Raw genomic sequence first — 22,310 nt, 5'->3', positions numbered from 1 at the left:
CTCTCTGACACAGAAGTGAAACTTCCATCTGGTCTACCATTTGGTCTATCCTGACAATCTGGAACTCCAAAGTGCAGTGTGCTGGGAAAATTGGTTTTGGTCTCCAGGGGATCTCTCCCCTTTTTCTGCTATAATTAACATCACAAGGATTTATGCTAAATTCATCATAGTTCCCTATAACTAACTGCAAAATGTAGACAGACTAACTTTCTGATGAATGAGAACACTTTTGATGAACCATGAAGTTTCCTCTTAATGATCTTTCCTCTATTTATTCTTGCTCTTTAACTGGTGTGATGGTTCCCGTTTGTAAGCTACCAAGCTGTAGATTTAGTTTTTGCTAGGTTAGTTTCTTTTACAAACAAGTTTTAAGGGCTCTAAGTATCTTTTCTGAAGAGTCACTTTATAAAAGTTGAGAAAAACGTGAGTTTAAAACATCTTTAATGAGTCTGGAAAGGGTGCAATAAGGCTCACTAAAATGATTGAGAGATTAATAACTTTTAAAAGAAAATGAAAGATTAAGCATATTTGGCCCAGAAATAATACAGTTAAAATGAGGCTTGACAAAATCTGGGAAATTATGAAAGTTTTATAAGGTGGACATGATATCCTTCAGGATTACTTCAGAATATTACATTGTATGCACTTCTCTTAAAGCTTGAGAAAAATCAAAGTTTTCAGCAATACTTTGCCCTGATGACAAAAGCATTATTTGACCTTCTTCTCCTTTGCCATGCAAAATATCCCAAGTACCATCCACAGAAACAAGCTGGTCTTTTGTTCCACACTCAACCAATCACTATATGCAAGAAAAACTCAAGAAAACTTTCCGAATGTCTGAACATAATGAAAAAGATATATCAATTTAATAATTTAAAAGGTGATGGAAAGCTGGGCTTCCCATGCCTTCAAATTTCTCTTACTTTTACGCAGGGTTCTTTTCACTTCTAAAGTTGCTGCTCTGAATGAAATCTTTGGAATGCATAGATTAGGAATGTAATTTCTGACAAACAGTCACTATACAAGGATTCTAATACAGCAACAAACAAGTAGGATGATTCATGGAATTCTCATTAGACTGAGATTATACTGAGCATTGAGCTTAAGCTCGTGCCTGGGCTGGCTTGAAAGGTGATTACAACTGCTAGACACTTTCCTTAGCATATAAAGACATGTGGTTGATACAGGTAGTTTGGTTTTGAAAGATACTAAAAACATTCTGTATGATTAAGACCTGAGATATCTCCAACCTTGGTAATATTCATATACAGAAATCTTTGCAGAAATCTTTGCATAGTTATTTTGAGGTTAAATGCATTTGGGGTTTGTTTTTCTGGGATTTATTTGCATTCCTGAGAGAAAAGCTGACTGAAAAGATCCAAGTAATTGGGGGGGGGGGGGGGGGGGGGGGACTGCAGTGAACTACTTTTAAGGAAATTTCTCAAATGAACTATTGATTTCTTAAAATGAAAGATTAAAGAAATAAATGACTGAAACAAAAGAGAAAAACTGGTAGAGTTAGATTTGGGAATTATGACTGCTATCTAAAGGTATATGAAGAGGGCAGTATATTTTTGTTTTGTTAAGACTTTTTTTTTAAATCATTACACTACTCTATATTTATCATTTGTTCATTTAAAAACCACTTATAAAAATGACCTTTTAAAGTCCATAAGTTTGCATGATGCTTTTTTAATGTAATTTTATGAGGAATAATGTACTTAATTTTGATATTTAAAATAATTATATTGCAATATAGAAACAAGCTCTAATTATGCTTCTGAACAATATTTGCTTTTCATAATCAAGCATAATATTTTAAGAGTATTTTCATGAGACAAAAAGAAAAAAATTAAGTAGCCAGATATGTTCTTATTATTTTCCTTCTTTCTTTCCAAATATTCTCATAGTGGATAAGTCACTCCTCAAGCATGGCAAATATGATGTTTGTAGCAAAAAGACTTGAATTTTTAGAGATGGCAGGAATGTGATTGGGTAACACTGTCTTAGAACATTCTTACACAAGGAACAGAATCTTACTTAAACAAGTTCAAGAAAATGCAGTGTGTTAGGAAGATACCAATTTAATGGACCCCAAAGTGAAGTCAAAACTCCAGACATAAGGAAAGGCGGGAACCGGGTAGCTACAGGGGCCTCTGCAGCAAATGTTCATAGACTCCGACTCTCATAGCCTACCATAAACAGTGTGAGAGAGCGAGTCTGACTGTTTTGCTCCAGGTTATATATGACTGGCTCCTTCAGGCCAGGCTGTACTCTTGATTAAATTAGAGTGGTCAGGGATATTGAACAGAGGCAGGATTTGGAGGAAAACTTATATTCTTAGAAGGTGAGAGGAAGGAGAAAATAATTGGCATATATAGTGCATTTGTTAAAATAATTAAAACTTGGATCATGCAAAGATATAAGTTATCATTTGCTTCAAATATAGCTCCAAAATTTCCATGCCAACGTTTGAATTAGTATCAGTAAAAGATCAAAGACTGACACTGACATCCCTTTCTTAAAAAAAGGAATTATGCGAATATAATTCAGAAGTCTCTACCTAATATATACTTTAGCTCCAAATTAAAGTTGAACATCATTATGATCAGAAAACACTTGTTACTAATGCATATGAGAGAAACTGGTAGTAATAATTATTCCTTTAGACTTACTGTATAAATCATTATATATACTTCTTTAACATTTAGTAGTCTTAAAGCTATGCCAAGTAACCCAAATTAATAACTATATAAATAAAATAGCAAAAGAGGCTGACAAGATCTATTGAAAACTGTTTCATTAATATGAATAAATATTAATATTAATATAAATTAAATGTAACATATTAAAAATCTTCATAACACCCAATTCTGGAACTATTATGGCTCTCAATAAATGTTCCAAACCCAAATGTTGTTTAAACTTCAATACTAATTGTAAGGAGGAAGAAATAATCAGCATACATAACAAAGCATTAGCATCTCAATGTCCAACACCTAAGCCACAAAGGGAGCCTCTGCTCTTTTATTCTTTAAAGTATGATATCCCAGTAAAGTACAACATGGCTTTCTTTCTTTCACGAATAGATATTCTTTCCCAGTAGCGATTTAAGGAGTCAACTATTACCCCTGTACACCTGTCCTTCAGTAGATCCGCAATGACCTATGAAGATGTTGCAGCCTGGCTCAGATTCTTTAATAGTTTTTCCCTGGCCTTCAGGATAAAGTTGAAGCACTTTTGCAACCATAGAATGCAAATTCCATCTTTTCTGGTTCTTTCTTTCCTCTCCAGATTCATCTTTCATTCTCAACCTTCCAGCTGATACTTCAGTAGTAAGAAACTACTTGTTGCTGCTCCTCACCTTCTTCTTCCAGGCCTTTTCTCATGCTTCTCCCTCTGATAAGAATATTCTTCTCCCCACCCCTTTCTTTACCTAAGGAATTTCTAATCTCCCATAATGACTCAGCTCCTGTGAATGTTCCCTGAGCTTACCAAATTGGGCTAAAATGTCCTCCCTTTTGGGACTTATGGTCCAAAAGTGTCCTGCACATAGCTCAATTACAGCATTTATGAATTATATTGATATGATCAGCTAATTGGTCTATTTCTCCATAAAACCATAAGCTGGTTCCATGTTGTACCACCAATACCTACTATGGACTCGATATGCTAGAGTTATTGTTGAGTATAGTTACCTGTGAATACTGTTTCTATCAACAAAATACTTAAGCCATTTGATGAAGAATTTGAAACCCCAATGAAGTCAAGAAATTTATAAATTGGTTGTTTAAAAAATATTCAACTCTTTGAGTGAAGTGAATTTAATCTTTTAATTTTTCTTAATAGTTAGCCTCAAAAAAATGTCTGTTTATAGATGTAGCCCAAGGGAATTTTCTTGGCATCTTGACTCACTGCCTGGAGTCATCTCAACACTTTGCCTAAGGCAAGATAGTGATTTTTCAAGCAATGGACACACTGATAGGTCTCAAGACATGGCTGAAATGGTGGTTTTTCATATAAGCGTTTTGTAATTGTGACTGTCACAAACAATCTGATTTGGTTCAATTGCCTAAAACAAGCAGCATATTTCTATTGCTCTATACCCTAAAGTCCTCATTATTTTATATTTTTAAGCATAGTGAGAATATAAATAGAAACTTCAGAAATGTTATGCCAATACAAAAGAGAGATCTATATAGGCAAAATAAGTAAAAGAATGGATCACTGTATACACTGGCTCTCCAGAGATTATTGTGTCCTCAGGTAACAGTGATTTGGAATTCAGCACACCTGAATTGTCCAGATAATTGCTACAATTCTTCCATTTCATTGTGTTAATGAAAGAATGGCCTAAGAATAATTTTTAAACAAAGCAAATTGAGATTAAGCCTAAATAACAAGGCAAAATTCTACTTTTTAAATTAATGGCAGAACTATATTTATTTATAATGCATACTTTTCTTTTACATTTTGCAAAGTGGGAACAATCTAAAAACACTTTAGGGGAGCTTTCTACAAAAGATCATTATTTTCTGCTTCAAAGTCAATTTTTCAGAGCATTTTAATTACTAAAGAGGTATATCAGAATTAAGCATAGACAAACATTGCAAAATATACCCTCTACATTGTTCCTCCCTTTCTTCTTCCTGGATATGAATGCGTTCACACTCTCTCTGCCTCATTTATGGAATCCAATGATAAAAAAGATTCTTACTTAGTATTATGTGTATCAATGGTATGGAAGAGCTCGTGTAATTCTTCTCCACTGAGAACACCATCTGCAAAATATGCTTTGAATTCTTCAAAGGATAATTTTCCATCATCTGAAATGGCAAGAACAAAGAGACACAAATTATTTTAATATTGTACATTATTTTATCTTTTGCTTTACAAAACTTCGTCCAAACGCTTGTGCATGTACACACATGTATTCAAAAAGAAAGAACAGCTGAAGGTGTTAAAAAGAAAAAAAAAATTAACATATCTTAGTATGACATAGAACACAGACATGTACAATCTAATAAAATATAAGTCTACATGGTTCTAGGTATTTTTTTGGTTCATTTATTCACATGACAAACATTTAACATTTAATGAACCATTTAACAGACCATGCAAGAAAGGTATCCACATAACCAAATAAAGAGCTCAACACAGAGTCAATTATTTCGATGTTTTACCTTTGTGGTACCAAACACATACAGGACCTAGCAGATTGCAGGATAAATATGATGTGTTTAATAAATGTATATCAGAGTAGTTGTTATATTCTAACAAACTATGTCCATTCCTATGCCCTTTAAATCAGTGAGTACCTTTAAAGCCAAAGACATTTTACTTACTGTAGGGCACAAAGGTGAAACCCAGTCAGAGAGATAACATATAATAAAAGAGATCGTAAAAAAGATAACATATACAGACATTATAAGTATTTTATACAGTAGAATACGGTTAATGCAATGAGACAGAGGTATTTTAACTGTATGGGAGTCTGGGTAATAAAAGATTCTTTTCACTTGGGGGCCTGGGGGGTTTTAGTAGCATTCGCCCTGACTTTGGACAACAGGTAAAATCTAGATCAGCAGAGACGGAAGAAACACATTAATAACAGGCAAAAGATTTGTACAAAACATAGCAGCAGCAAACCTAGAGAAACAAATGGACGAGAAAAGAGAGGGAAGTATCTTTCTCTCCGTGCAGGGAGCTAGTTTTTCAGTTATCTCGGATAAGCTGACAAAGAACTGTAAATGATAGTAAGATCCTTTCCATCTATAATGAAAAAACTGAGGTTTAAGGACGATGAAATTTGCCCAGGGTCACAAAACTCCTATAACGTAGTTATACCAACAACGCTATACTGAACAAAGTGGAATTCGTCTTTGAGGAGAAGAATATCTGATTTAATAGAATTAGCTCCTCTAGATTCATCTAGAACATTTTGTTTCCCCAAAATATGGCCCACACATTGCCTGGAGTACTGCTGAAATGCAGATTCCTAAGCCCCACCAGAAAATTAGAATCTCGCAGAGGGCATGGAGGGGTGGGTAGACAAGAAATTCGAATTTTTACTATAAAGGATAAAATAAGCCTAATCATAGAATTACTTATTTTTTTCAGATAAGGACTTAGAGACTACAACATTTTTTTAAAAAACTTATTTGCAAAAAATATAAATATAAATACTCCTGGAAGTTTTTAAATTGTATTTCATTTTGCTTTTCAACACAAAAGGCACAATAATCTAATTTTCCAGTTAATTTTTGCCAACATTTAACTAGGCAGACACAGCCTTAGAAGTAGAATAAATCCAGATTTGAATCAAGCACAGATCCAGGGACCTGATCTTCTGGGTCCTCCTGGGCCAACCCAGCTTAGCCATTCAGGTGACATAACAACCCAGTGCAAAATGAAGTTCAATCTCCAGGCTCATCGATTGCCTAATTTTGTGTTTCTGTTTTTGAATGAGGTAGTTTTATGCCTCATATGACTATTTTAAACTTAGCCCCATGTAACCTGATGGATATGCTAGACAAGACATAGTGTGGTCTTTCTACTGTGTATCTCCTTGCTTTGATGAAAAATACATTGCCAGGTTGAAAAACTGGAAACAAATCAGACTGAGGTTAAAGAGAGAAAAAGAAAGACCTTTCCATGTACTATTAAAAAAAAATATAAAAGAAAGAAAAAAGTAAAACAGAAATCGACCCCTTATTTCCATCTCCAACACTATGATATGTAATGAATGTAATACGTATATATTGATGATGGAATATGTTTTCCTTGGTGAATGGCTAATATTTCTCAGGTGAGTGGAAACAGACTATTACTGCACTCGGGTGCCTATGCACCCTGTGGATAGGGTGGGCCCCAGTAATACTGCTTTATAATTATGATAAGTAAGTGATTTCAAATAATAATGTGCATTCTATCAAATAAAAGCATCAATTAATAAGTGCTCTGATGCTTCTCTGGGGATAAAAGCCTTTTATTTAGGAAAAAAAAACCCTCTTATTAGAAGAAAATATATAAAAAGGAAAAGGAAGCATTAGCTTACAGTCTTGGCCTGAAGGGTGGAAAGTATGCTTTGAAAACCTGTTGTGACCACATGCAGTATTCCTGAAAGACTTCACTTTAGGTGGCCACACGTTTAAACAAGCAATTGCAAAGAGTTACTTTTGAAGACTTATATCCTAGAGCCTTAATGTTAAACAAAAGTATTACATTTTTTAAAGGATAGGGAAAAATATTCCCTTGTAGTGTGATTCTGTATTTATAAAGCAATTATAAATTTTCATTAGAAACATTTTATTCAAACTTCAATTTTCCTGTTGATATTTTCTTTTAAAATGGAACAACAGAGTTAACCTTTGATTTATACAGGTTTGGCTTCACAGAATAACCAAATCTTGTAAGGTCTGATTTCCTATGGTACCAAATTTGAACTTTTACCACCAAAGGGCACAGGTTTTTCAGCTTTTTCTATTGGAATTACATGCTTTGTCCAAGTTTATCCTGAAAATAGTTGGCCCTCCTCTGCTTTACTTAAAAATTATCCTGGCCTTATATTCCAAATTCCAATAATTTTTTTGAGATGGAGGCAGCAGAGTGCAGTTGCTTAGACCACAGTCTTGGGATAAAAAAATCTTGAGTTTTAAACATGATTTGCCTTTTGCTAGTAGAGCATTTTATCCACTCTTTCATCAAATGTTTATCAAGGTCCTAGTATGTGCCAAAAACTGTGTTTTGTATTAAGAACACAGGTAGACAAGCTTTTACGGATCTTATAATTATGACATAGTAAATGGTACGATATAATAAGGGGGATTCTACGAGACGCAGGGCGATGTGAGAGCATTTGGAAAAAAAAAATTTGGTCCAGCTATAAAGGGATAGGGAAGGTTTCCCAGAAGAAGTGGCACTTGTGATGAGACACAAATGAAAAATAGGGGTTAGTGAAGGAAGATCTTTAAAGAGAAAGTACTCCAGGCAGAGAGAATGCAAATGACAAGGCTAGGAGGCAAGAAAGGACTTGGGTTGGAAATTGAAAAGAAAAATCAGTATACCCAGCCAAAGGGTATATATTTGGAGGATAGAAAGAGTCAGATATGAAGAGGAAATATCATGAGAGAGAAACCATCAAAATTATGATAAAGAGTTTTAATTTACCCCAAGAGTGCTCAGGAGCCACAATCATATTTTAGAAACCTTACTGTGGTTGCAGTAAGTAGAATGGAGTGGAGGGGAATGCTATGAGAAGACTTGTTGACAGGGCATTGCAGAAGTCCAGGCAAAAATCAAAGGTGGCAGAGACAGAATCACCACACGTTGGTGATAGGTAGAGGTGATGGGTGAGAGACAGCAAGTATATCAAGGATGAGACTTGCTTTCCAAACTGAGCAACAGATGGATGGTATCATCATTCATTGCTAGAGAGAACACTGAGCAAAAGCATGGAGTGTGGTAAAGAGTGTTCTTCTGGATATGTTGAGATTAGGGGTACCTGTGGAGTAAGTAGAGGCATCTAGTACACAGTAGTAGAATCACAGGGGTCTAGAAAAGTCAAATGGGGGATGGGGGCTTGAGATGTATGTTTGGGAGTTACCAATATCAAGTAATTGAGGTCTCAGAAGTGAGTGAGTTCTCCCAAGGAGAATGCCTACAACGAGGAAGAAAAGGGCCCAGAAAAAACTTTGGAAGTGCCAACTAACTCTTTTAAGTTTCAGATTTCATCAATGCCTGGCTATTGAGAGGATTAAGAGAGAAGCTACATAGAAAACACTTAACACGGCACCTAGCACATAGTAAGAGTTCAACAATGGTAGATATGGATTTACTAGTTCACTCTTGCTAAGCGAAGATCATTTACGTGTTTTTAATTTCCATTTTCTACTCTTCCTTGAAAAATATTTATTGAGTACACATAGAAAATGGGTATTTGAGGTGTGTTTAATGACAGAAATTTTATTTTTTTTTTAGGTAATCAGGTTTGTAAATCTTAAAATTAGTGCTTCTTTTTTATTTTTTCTTTTTTTTAAAAAAAAGACTATTTAAACACTAATTTAATGTCTCCTTCAAGCTGCATCCACAAACATGACAACAACTAGACCTCTGATCTGAGCACTACCCCTCGCCCACAGCAATTTTAAGCCTATTTTTGTGAGCATTTAAAATGATTATGCTCTCAAAACACTGTTTTTTCACTTAGGTATTACTTTAGCATTTTTGAGCACTTTAAATATTGTAGTTTATCAAAATGAAAACATCAAAACATTATCATGTTCAATAATAATAATGGAATCCGTAGAACAAAATGAACTCATAGAAATTATTGAATTTAATTACTCCTATTCTGACCTTTTCATGTCATATATTTGTTTTAAAACAACTTACTAACAATATATAAATGAAAATAAAACACCTCTTCTAATTTTAGCTCCAACATTAAACCTTAGATGTCATAATTCCTGTCCTTAAAACAACAAAAAGCTGAAAAAACCTGAAATTCAATGACTTTTCTTCGACTCATTGGACAACTGAAGTCAGGGTAAACTGCTACCCCAAATCTGGAAAGACAGATAAAAGCAAAGAATTACAGCTAAGATCTGCTTATTTGAAACAGAAGCTACTGTAGCCATAAACTGAGAGGGACCCTTTAATGGTGGTTTTGATGAATTGCTGGAGGCTGATTGTGGACGAGCAGGAGAGGAGAAACTGCCCGAGGTGCAGCTGTTGCTGAACCTCCATCCTTTGGTAGGTTTTATCTCCAGAAACTTCACCAGTTTCTCACAGTGAGGAGGTAAGAAAGATTCCTTTGTGGCTCTGGCAGGAGGAGGGGAAGAGTTATCAACAAATATACCCCAAATGTTCTCCATAAAAAAGGTCTACCTTCCAGGTCAAAGACTTTACCAGAGCCCTGTCCCACCTGAGAAGACAGGCATTTTTCTCACTGTAGTTTATACTAACCTTTCTTCCTCAACTTATAGCGTGGAGAGCTAAGAAACACCTGCAAAGGTGTCAGCCCAGGCACACAGGCCCACAAAGAAACTCAGATTCAATCATAAGTTTAGAGATCAAGTCTGCTTCCCCGCTCCTTACCACCACAGAAGGACTCCTGTATGATAATGGTGAATGGTGAATGAAAGAGCCGCCAGACTTAGTCCTTTTGAGGGGGAGTACTTAGGGAAACTCAGTCAACAGAAAAATCAAAAAGACACAAAAGGAATTTGAAGCTTCTGGCGCTATCACTAGAGCAAACATTAAACACAACCCAACCTAGTGAGATTGACATATATCCGCATACTAGAGGCTTATTTATCTCAGTTCCCATTACCTGATACATCATGCCTGGCTTTCACACACAAAAAAATTCACAAATCATGCTAAAATGCAAGGAAAAGCATAGCCTGAAGAGACAAAACAAGCATTAGAACCAGATTCAGATATGACACAAATCATAGAATAATGAAACAAGAAATTTAAAATAACTATGATTAATATGCCTCTACTGGAAAAAGTACACAATATGGAAGGAGAGATGGGTAATGTAAACAGACAGATAAAAATTATAACAAAGAATATATATGAAAACTGTTACAGAAATGAAGAATGCTTCTGTTGGGCTTATCAGTGGACTTGACACAACTGAAGAAAGAATCAAAGAACTTGAGGATAGGTCAATAGAAATGTCAGTATTTCTCCTCCCCTGTGGCAATTTTAATCTAGTTTTTGTGAGCATTTAAAATTATTATCCTTTTAAAACACTGACTTTCTGAAACAGCAATGCGTAGCAAAAAGAGAATGTAAAAAACCCAAGAACTCTGGGAAATTTCAAAAACTGTTACATGTAACTGGAATACCAGAAGAAGAAGAAGAGTACAGGGCAAAAGAAATATTTCAAGTAATAACGGCCAAGACAAAATTCATGACAGAAACCAAACCACTGATCCAGGAAGCTCAGAGAGTACCAAAGAGGATAAATCTCCCCTCGCCCAAAACCAAACTCATACCTGAGTATATCAGATTCAAACTGCAACATACCAAAGACAAAGAGGAAATGTAGACAGAAAGAGAAGAAAACAAGCATCTCCGCTATAGAGGGCTAAGGAGAAGAATTACAGTTACAGTGGACTTCTTGTCAGAAACAATGCAAGCAGTAAGAATATGTAGTGAAATATTTAAAGCACTGAAAGAAAACATCACAACCTAGAATTCTGCATCTGGTGAAATTACTCTTCAAAGGTAATGATCAAATAAAGACCTTCTCAGACAAATAAAACTGAACAAATTAATTGTCAGCAGAACTGCTCTGCAAGAAATGTTAAAAGAAGAAAGATCCAAAATCAACATCTGGGTTTCAACTTTAGGACACTAAAGAGAGAAGAATAATTTAATTCAAAATAAGCAGGAGAAAATAAATAATAAAAATTAGGGCAGAAACCAATGAAATTAAAAACAGGAAAACAATAGAGAAAATAAATAGAACTAAAATATGATTGAAAAGATTGATAGAATTGATGAACCTCTAATCAACCTAAGCAAGAAAAATGAGAGAAAACACACATTATCAATATCAAAAATGAAGGAAGAGTTAATCATTGTTCCCACAAACATTTAAAATTAAAAATTAGGAGAAAATCTAAGTGACCGTGATTTGAATGATGAGCTTTTAGATACAATACCATAAAAGAAAAATTAGTAAATTGGACTTCATTGAAATGAAAAACTTTTGCTCTGTGAGGAGGGGAAACTGTTAAGACAATGAAAGACAAGCCACAGCCTGGGAGAAAATATTTGCAAAACACATATCTGAGTAAGGACTTGTATCCATATTATACAAAGAATTCTTAAACTCAACAGTAAGAAAACAAAAGCCAACTAAAAATCAGCAAAAGATCTAAACAGACTCTATACCAAAGAAGATATACAGATGACAAACAAGCATTTGAGAAGATGTTCCATATTGTCATTAGGGAATTGAAAATTTAAACAGTAATGAGATACAGAACCTGAAAAAACTGAAAATACCAATTTTTGGCTAGAAAGTGGAGCAATGGAAACATTCATTACTGGTAGAAAAGCAAAATAATACAGCCACTTTGGAAGACATTTTGGTACATTCTTATCTAGCAATCACATTCCAAGGTGTTTATCCAACATTTGAAAACTTTTTCCACTTAAAAACCTGCCTGTGAATGTATATCACAGCTTTATTCATGATCATAAAAAATGGGAAAGAAATTATTTTGTTCATGTCTCTACTGAAGTAACTCAACTGAAGTAGAAGCATGGATAAAATAATGTGATACATCCACACAATGAAATATTATACAATGATAAAAAATTGTGCTATGAAGTCGTGGAAAAACTTGGATGAATCTTAAATCCATATTGCTAACTGAAAGAAGCTAGTCTGAAAATGTTACGTACTATATGATTCCAATTTTATGACCTTTAGGAAAGGGCAAAAAGATCAGTGGTTGTCAGGAGTTTGGGGAAGTTGGAGGGAGGGTTGAATAGGACAAGCACAGAGGACTTTTGAAGGTGGGTAAACTATTTTGTATGACATGCTATGATAGATATATAACATGCATTTGCCAAAACCTATAGAACTTTACTGTGCAAAGAATGAACTTTAATGCATGCAAAATCTTAAAAAATAATTTAAGAGTTCAGGGAATCCCAGAATAGAATGCAGAATGTGACAAAACAATTTAACTCTATTAGGAATGTACAAAACAATCTCACTGGAGAGATTGAGGGAAAGTGGTGCTAACCTAAGTAACTCTGGAAAATAGTGAAGTCTATAAGCTAAAGGCAAAAGAAAATGTATATAAGACTGTGCTGTAGTTGATGAAGTTGTTTTCCATAGGGTATGAGTTAAACATTCTGATACTAGTACACATGTAGACTGGGATTAAACAATTATGTAAATAGGTGGCTGAGGCTAGGAGCCAGTTTTCTCACTATTGGAGTAAGAGGATATAGAGAAGCAAAGAGAGAAGTCTAGAATGATCCATGTGGTAATGGATTCGAGTCTGAGACATTAATATAAACTCATGTTTAGCTCAGTATAGGTACTCATAGGTACAGAAATATTTATAGATATGTGAATACACATGGGTTAGTATACACATATGTATTTCCTTGCTTCTTGGTTGAGAGGGCTTAGAAGCAATGAAGACACATCAGTAATAATGAGCACAATTATCCAGACCTTGGTTTCTAATAACATTTTCTGACAAAAAAGACCTGAGTTCCTCAGAGAAATAATTTTTTCCAGACTGGAGTAGAGATTATCAAAGATGAGCCTGAAGCATCTGTTAATACCAGAATGTAAAAACTCCCCCACCCATAATTATGAGGGTATGTCAAAGGAACACAGGAGTCAACTAAAGGAGCTCCCAATGGCCAAAGTGGGAAAATTTGAACAACAAAACAAATTGAATGATATTGGATTATAATCCAAAGTATACAATAAATATCCATGTGTCCATAATGTTGTGAATAAATGTTAAATAAATAAATAAGAGAATAGACAAATCTCCCACGCAAAAGGATTCGAAATAATTAATGCAGATACTCAGACATCAAAGAGGTAGAGCATAACTCCCCTCTCCTTGGGTGTGGGCTAGGTATAGTGACTTTCCTACAGAGAAAAGTATGAAAAGAGTTGAAAGAGTAAACTTTCCAGTGGAGAAAGCTGACAAACGCTACCTCAGCCAGGTGATCAATGTCAACATCAGCATCCTAAATCATACTGATCATATATATCCTTGATATGATATAATGGCATTTTACCTTTGTGGTCTTTCTCTCTCAAACACATATTTCCAGTCTAATTAAGAGAAAAACATCAGACAAATCCCAAATGAAGTGCGCGCTACAAAATAGCAGACCTAGTACTCCCTGAAACCTGTCAAGATTATTGAATCAAAGAAAGTCTGAGAAACTGTTTCAACCAAGAGGAACTTAAGGAGACATAATGACCGAATGCAGTTTCAGTATCTTTGATGTGATCCTGGAACAGAAAATAACATTATACAAAAACTAAAAAATCTGAATAAAGTGTGGATTTTAGTTGACAAATAATTTATCAACATTGATTTATCAGTTACAACAAATGTACCACACTAATTAATTATAGAGTGGTTAATAACAAGGGAAACTTGGTTTCAGGTTATATGGGAACTCTGTACACGAGCTTCACAATTTTTCTGTAAATCTAAAACTTTTAAAATAAAAACTGTTTTGAAAAATTAGTTTGGGATACCAAGGCAGAAGGATCACTTGGGGCAAGGAGTTTAAGACCAGCCTGGGCAACACAGTGAGACCCTGTCTCTACAAAAAAAAAAATTTAATTAGCTGGGTGTGCTGGTGTGTACCTATAGCGCTAGTTACTCACTAGGCTGACAGGGAGGATCACTTGAACCTAGGAATTCAAGGTTACATTGAGCTACGATTACATCACTTGCACTCCAGCCTGGGTGACAGAGTGAGACTTTGCCTCTAAAAATAATAATAATAATGTAATATAATAATTATGTAGCATTAAAATATTTTAACATATTAAAATATATTAAAAGCTGACTCTATGTTATCAACATGGCAAAATTAGTTATATGTATTCATATTAGATCTTGAAAGATAACATATATTTAACTCAGTAATCGACTCAACAGATTCAGTTTCTTAACTCTAGACATTCTACCCTGGCTCCATGTATTTTACAGATTATTTGGAGAAATGAAATTCGTTTCGTCACTGCTTATAAAAGTAAGTATATTTTGACCTGTTACCTTGTGAGGCACTTTTAGTCTAAATTTTATTGACTATAATCATTACAATAATTTCTTGACGTAGTTTCATCTTTTTATTTGTCTTTTCAGGAGGGGAAGGAAACTGAAGTACGACAAGGTTAAATGATTCAGATGAGGTCCCGGAAAGCATGTCTCCCAAGACACATTCCTGGAAGCAGGTCATTAAAGCTGCTCTAGGTTTAAAATCAACCAAATGCACAGATATCAGGTAGAAAAATGAATAATTCAGTCAAATGCTTGGTTCTTTACTGACTTGACATCAAATATTTAGGTACTTTTTGGGGAAAGCTCATTTGTTACATCAAAATATTTTTGTCACTTGGAATTGTGCTGGGAAAATGAAAAAAAAAAACTGTCTTCATTCTGAGGGAATGAATGTGTATTAGTTTTCGTGGCTAGAAAAAATGCTCCTAATTTAGTGAAAGAAATCCATTTAATGTCATTTCCATGGAGAATTAACAATAACATTTTATGTGAGCCTAGGAGAAAAGCAACAAAAAAAATCACTTCTGTTTACTCGGGCTTTCGTAGAATGACAGATGAAACATTTGTCTGAGGAATATTTAGTTTGTAGTGGATGTAGATTCAAAATTAGCAATGTGAAAAATACTCCATTTGTAGACAAATTTCACTGGTAAATGAAAACTAAATATTTTAACACAGGCATTAGAGGTAGAAAGAGGAGTACAATACATAATCAAATTGCTTGTATTTCCCCTCCTCTATACCTGCATTCTCACTAGATAATCACTGCTTTTTCAGCTAGTTTACCCTCAAAAAGAGGCACATCTGTTAATTTTGCCTGGTCAACATCTATTCTCTCTTCTTTTTGTAGAAACACTGATTTTTGCTTGAGAGATCATCTGCTCTCTCTCCCACTCTATTTGAGGTGCAGCTTTATGCACCCACCCTCTCTGGGGGGGTGTGTATAATCTAAGCCTAGAAAACCACTTCAACCAATCCCTCAGTTATTGCTTCAAGGATGGGCATGTGATTAGTTGATAAATCAGAGAAAATCTTGAGATTTTTGCTAAAATTAATGTAAAGGAGAAATTCTCTCTTTATTCTGACCTGTTGAACTGGTGGGATGGGTTCTAGGTGCTATCTCGCCACCCCTGGTAAGAAAGCCTACCTGAAAGGAAGACCAGACAGACACAAACCAAAATTGAGATGTAGAGATAAGAAAGGAGATAGATAAAGAGAGTAATTTCTGAATACCTACATAAAGCTGTACTCAAAGCTTTACCATTTGGGTTTTTTTTCAATTATAGGAGCCAACTATTTCCCAATTTTACCTTAACCAATCTGAATTAGGTTTTTGTCACTTAAACTGAATTGGTCCTAATGGATAATCATCTTTCTTTTTTGCCGGCTATCTGAATTTTTACTCATCTTTGGAGATGTATTTGAGGACAATGAGTCCATAAGCCTTCCTAGGCCATCCTATCCCAGAAACCTCTCCCTCCTCAGAACTCTAATGCATTAGAGTGTTTTCTCACTCATTTGGCTTAGTGATGCCTCTTGCATTATAAACGCATTGAAAATTATTGATGCTTCATGTGCTGTGGCTCATCTCTATAGCAGAGTTGTGCTGTTGATGTTGATGTCGAAAATTAATCAATTTTCACCAGGCGCAGTGGCTCACGCCTGTAATCCCAGCACTTAGGGAGGCCAAGCCAGGTGGATCACGAGGGCAGGAGATCGAGACCATCCTGGCTAACAGGATGAACCCCCATCTGTACCAAAAATACAAAAAATTAGCCTGGCATGCTGGCACGTGCCTGAAGTCCCAGCTACTTGGGAGGCTGAGGCAGGAGAATCTCTTGAACCCCGGAGGTGGAGGTTGTGGTGAGCCGAGATTGCACCACTGCACTCCAGCCTGGGCAACAGAGCAAAACTCTGTCTCAAAAAAAGAAAAAAGAGAAAAACATTCAATTTTCTCTGTGTACATGACTCATCTATCAAGAAGATGCTAAGCTCCCAGAGGACAATGTTGTCCCCAACCACCATGCCCTTACCCCACCTCAAATCCCTAAGATTTTAGAGTTTATTGACTACATTTTCTCAAATCCATGTGCAAAAATCAAAGATGAGTTCCGTTTATTACACAGTATATAATTTGTCCTAGTAACATAAAATCTTGTAAGGGCTCAGTTTTTTATAGTCTGCCTTCCTTAGTTCACAAGTGAAGAGATCATATCTTTAGGACCTATAAGAAATTAGTGAAGGCAAAGGGGAACTGACATGTTTTGATTACTCACAATATTCTAAACAACATCCTTGGGACTTTACATATATTTACTTGTTTTTTTCTTCCTAGTAGCCCTGCAAATTCTTATTATTCCTATTTTCAAAAAATGAGGAAATGAACTCAGAGAGGTTAATGAATTAGTCTAAGATCACATCCTAGTAAATGTATACTAAAGTATATATATTCTTTTGTCTTTGTATTCCCAACATCTAGCACAGTCTCTGGCATTAAAGGCATTATTAAGCAAATAAAGGAATGAGTGAATGAACAAATAGCAGATTAAAGTTCCAACTCTCCATCATACCATGCCACCTTAAAACAGGAACATAGCCAAAATAATTTCAAATATTTTTGTCATTTTTTAAAATTACACTGAATCATTTAGGATTCTCCATGTGGAAGTATTGGTATTTCTAGATTTCAACAGCACAATTCTGCTACAGAGATGAGCCACAGCAAATGAAGCATCCTACTTAAGTGCTAAGACTTTTAGGTTAGAAGAAAATCTGGATACAAATCCTGTTTACTCACTCCATGCCATTGGATGAGTTGCCTGTGTCTCAGATTACTCATAAATAAAATTGGGACAATGACAGTATCTTCCTTGCAATATTGTTATAAGGATTAAATAAAATTATGCCTAACACAGCATAATAATCTTTTAATAAGATTATTTACTGTTATTACTCTAATATTTTCTTGTAAATTCTAAACCAATATTCTCATGGCCATAAAAAGTTGGTAACGTACAGGCTATTACATTTTTCAGGTATTTTTAACAACTTAGGTGTGATTTTGAATATTAAGAAAGACACAGAAATATCACTTATTACTAGATCAACAGATACAGGAGAACTCTCATAACTAAAAGTGACCAATATTAAAACAAAATCAAGCTTTTCACATGTAGGACACTTTCATAACCATAAAGAAGTTAATAGCCTCATCATCCATCTAGTTACTCAAGTCAGAAACTGGAAATCTGAAACATACACAATCTTGCATATGTACACGTCAGTAAATACCTTCATCTCTCTTACTTAACACTTCCAAATAATTACCAAGTCTGCTAATTATATATCCAAAAGTATCAAATGTGTTTTCTTATCTCTATCACCTTTGCCACTGATTTTCTGAAGTCTTCAATAGCTCTAATATGGAAATTTTTGCTGTATGCCAAGTGCCAGATTAAGGAGGCTTTAACGAGGGTTGAAGATTTGGAAATAGCAAGAAGTGACTAGGTTTTGAAGATGTTTTGATAGTAAAGCCAACAGGGCCTGCTAATAGATTGGATGTGGAATTACTAGAGAAAGAGAAGAGTTATGGAAGCCTCTGAAACTTTTGGATGGAGCAAGGGTTGCTTAGTGGTTCCTGTCCTGAGATGGAGACACATCTAGAGGGGCAAATCAGGCGTCTGGGCACAAAGCACCAACTCCAAGACACAGGAGAATTTCAACTAGGATTATTGGTTTGCAAACAATAAGAAAAGCTGAATGACCAGGGCAAAGGCAGAGCAAACACTAATGCAGCTCTGGGGTCTTAGTAAGGTGGTCACGGACAGACATCTGGGCACTGCCATGTGAAAAATTCAGCACCAGGATATTGTGATTGACAGTCCGGCCAAATAAGAACAAGAATTAGGATGAAAAGGCCGGGCGCAGTGGCCCACACCTGTAATCCGAGCACTTTGGGAGGCTGTGGTGGTTGGATCGTGAGGTTAAGAGTTTGAGACCAGCCTGACCAGCATGGTGAAACCCGTCTCTACTAAAAATACAAAAAATTAGCCAGGCGTGGTGACACACACCTGTAGTCCCAGCTACTCGGGAGCCCGAGGCAGGAGAATTGCCTGAACCCGACCGGTGGAGGTTGCAGTGAGCCGAGGTTGTGCCACTGCACTCCAGCCTGGGCAACAGAGTGAGACTCCATCTCTAAATAAATAAATAAATAAATAAATAAATAAATAAATAAATTTTTTTTAAAAATTAGGATAAAAAATGGAAATAGATAACACTTATTAAGAACTTCCTATGGGCCAGGCACCTTTCCAAGAATTTCTGTGTATGATCTATTTAATTTTCCAACAAGTCTGTGAGAGACACATTGCCTTTATTTCCATTTCACAGGTGGGGAAATTAAGTTACCCAAATTGCACAGTAAGTGGAATGGGGATTTGAGTCCAGGTAATCTGATTGCAAAATCATAAATAAACTTAACTATTATACTACATATCTCTGGGATCTGGATGGAGCAGAGTAGACGTTTAAATTGCAGGAACAGAAAGGAAAGGAAGGCTGGGATGACTACCACAGATCCCCATTACAGAAAGCACTTAAGGTAGAAGCCACATTTTGGGATAAGTCTATGCTATGTGCCCTCCAGGATCTGGTATTGAAGCAGGACCTGATTTTTGAGCCTCTGACAGCCCATGGGAACCATTTTGTGGGCTCAGGAAAGTGAATCTAAATTTTCTGTTTGTTTCTTCTGTGGCAGCTTATAAACCCAGCTATGTAAAGATAAGAATTTTCCGTTTTCTGCTTTTAGCAGAAAAGTAACACATTTATGGGTGTGAAAGTGCTTTGCATTTTAGAAAAAAAAAGTCACACTATGAAAATAGAAAATTTGTTTTCCTTTATTTTATTAAAAATATCATTGCAGTCAGAACTTGCACTCCTGGGTTTCTCCCACATATTTTACAGTGGTGGAGGAGCCATTTCTTTCAAGAAGGTCATTGTGAAGGCATTTTTTTTTTTTTTTTTTTTTAAATGAATCACTTCTAATAGACTTTGCTTTAACTTTCGAGCTGGTAGATGTGTAGTTGAGGCATCTGTGTGTACCTGAGAGTTAACATATGAGTACAGAGCTATGTGAGAACTCCACTAAGCTATAAGCTACCTGATTCTCAGTTTCATCATTTTCCCAAACATGTTTGCAAAAAGTATGAGGAATTATGGAATACAAACCAGCCTTATGCCAATGTTCCTCTTTTCTAGGGCCCAGCCCTTAATCTTTCCATTTTATTTGGGGCTAGGAGCCCTGATTAGAAGATAAGAGGGTCTGGAGAGCCCAGAGCAGGGTGGTGATGCTTGACTGAGTGTCTCACATCAAAGGACAGCCTTATTCCCAAGTGCAAAAGACAGAATCACAGAGCTCTGCGGGACTCTGACGTGTTGCTGGTGATGACCCAGCCTTTATTGGAAATACTCATACATACCGAACCTTTGTTCCAGCTTCTACTCAAGGTCATATTTTCACATGTTAACAGAGTAAACCAAACCTTAGGTGACCAGTTTGGAAAGACTCTTACCAATTCTTACAGTTCTTATAATCAATTCCATGATCATAATCCAACGAAGTCTTTAAAGTATCTCTACATACACAAATACGACGTCAAATATTCTTAGGCTAGGATTTTCATTGCCAATATTATTTTCTGGAGGTGTATTAGTCATTCATTCATAATTCATACTACCAAGGAAGCATCAAATGCATTAAATCAATTAAACTACCACATATTGGAGCGCCAGAACATCATATTCAAGATGTATACAAATTCAGGCTCTAACTATATTTCTATATTTGTAGTCTGAAATACATACATAGGTGCATATACAACAAAGTGAAAAAAAAATCACCAAATATGAAGTGAGATGGACCTGGGTTCACTCATCTGGTGCTACTGTTAACATACAATGCAACCTGGAGGAAGTTATCTAACATCTCTGAGCTTCATTTCCTTCACTTAAAAAATAGGGAAAATAATAAAAATAGCAAAAAATACTGAGCAATTATCACTATGTGCGAGATCAGGATAAGTGTTTCAGAGGTATAATCTCATTTAATTCTCAAAGCAATTTTATGAGAAGTAATATTATCCTTCCTTTGCAGATGCGGAAACTGAGGCACAGGGAAGTTGAACAACTTGCTCAAGGTCATAAAGCTAGAAGGAGGCGCAGCCAAGCATGGGCTTGTTTGACCTCAAAGCCTACGCTCTCGCCACTGCTCTAAACTGCTTATTCTGTTGGCTTGTCATAATGAATTGAAGACAATGTACATAAATCACAGAGGGTAAGACTCAGCTCGTAATATGTCCTCCATAAATTTTAGCGAATATTATTAATAAACAACAGATAAATCAGTGCTTGGTTTGATTAAATTATATATGATTGCGTTTCTTCATTGAAATTGTTGGTTATGCATTTCTTACAAATAATTCACAAATATTTATGAACGTCTGTGTTGCAGCAGGCATTTTGCTCACCACGGTGGACCTGGGGGTATGTGAAACAGGCACTATCTCTGCCCTCACAAATTTAATATGTGCAGGTTGCTGGACTAGACTAAAGGCCTGAAGAGAACTATAACAATCTCCTAAAGGGAACAGTGATTAAACAGAGATCAATTGTGCCACCCATATAGCCTGCCTACTTACTGATCATGGATGGTAGCAGATCTTAGCAAGTATAAATCAACAATAGGAATTCAATGGTGCTATTCACTACTATGAAACCTTTCATTTTTCCTCTTACTAAGATTTCAAAGATATTCTTGCCCCCACACACAAAAACAAATACTGTGCAATCTCACTTATATGTGGAATCTGAAAAAGTTGAACTCGTAGAAGCAGAGAGTACAATAGTGGGTGCCATGGGCTGGGGGTGGAGGAAATGGGGGATGATCGTCAAGGGTACAAACTTTCAGTTATAAGATGAACAAGTTCTGGGGCTCTAATGTACATGATGGGTGGTGATGAATGTTTTCATTAATTTGATTATTGTAAGCATTACACAATGTATACATTTATCAAATCATCGTATTATATACCTTGAATATATTTGACCTTTATTTCTCAATTAAATATTTTAAAATAAAATATATTTAAATTTGAAAAATATTTTTTCAAATTGTATAAATACCCATGTATCATTTCCATTTTCATTCAACCCTTAATAAGCTTTCTCAGAAGTTTTACATTTCTAAAAACTTGAATTTGGGGCTCTTTGGCTCAAAGCACTAGCTTCTCTCCTAAGCAATCCTATTCTGAGGCCTATCTTTACGTTTAGGATCCTAGCCTATGATTTTATAAAAACAACCAACCAAAAAAATCTCTCCAAGATGCCATTATTATAGCTAATTGCTAATGTGTATCCCTCCCACACCGCCCAATTTATCCAGCAGCTTCTCTTTTTTGTCAGATGTCAGATAGATCCCAAAAGCTAAATCTGTCCTCTGGGCAGGCGAAC

The 22,310-nt window shown here is 35.6% G+C and overlaps 1 protein-coding gene across 2 annotated transcripts in view; it reads right to left on the bottom strand.

Moving 5' to 3' along the window:
• The window catches only part of NECAB1 (N-terminal EF-hand calcium binding protein 1), a 182,044-nt gene that overhangs the window by 145,759 nt on the left and 13,975 nt on the right, over positions 1–22,310 (bottom strand). For both annotated transcript variants that reach the window (XM_010353848.2, XM_030937753.1), the window contains exon 3: positions 4,718–4,826. In XM_010353848.2, coding sequence (XP_010352150.1) covers positions 4,718–4,826 — 109 coding nt within the window. The remainder of the gene's footprint in view (positions 1–4,717; positions 4,827–22,310) is intronic.

The sequence above is a fragment of the Rhinopithecus roxellana genome, chromosome 9 (assembly GCF_007565055.1).
Source record: "Rhinopithecus roxellana isolate Shanxi Qingling chromosome 9, ASM756505v1, whole genome shotgun sequence".
Classification (NCBI taxonomy): Eukaryota; Metazoa; Chordata; class Mammalia; order Primates; family Cercopithecidae; genus Rhinopithecus; species Rhinopithecus roxellana.
The sequence above is the reverse complement of the archived record's forward strand: the minus strand, read 5'-3'. Positions and strand labels throughout refer to the sequence as shown.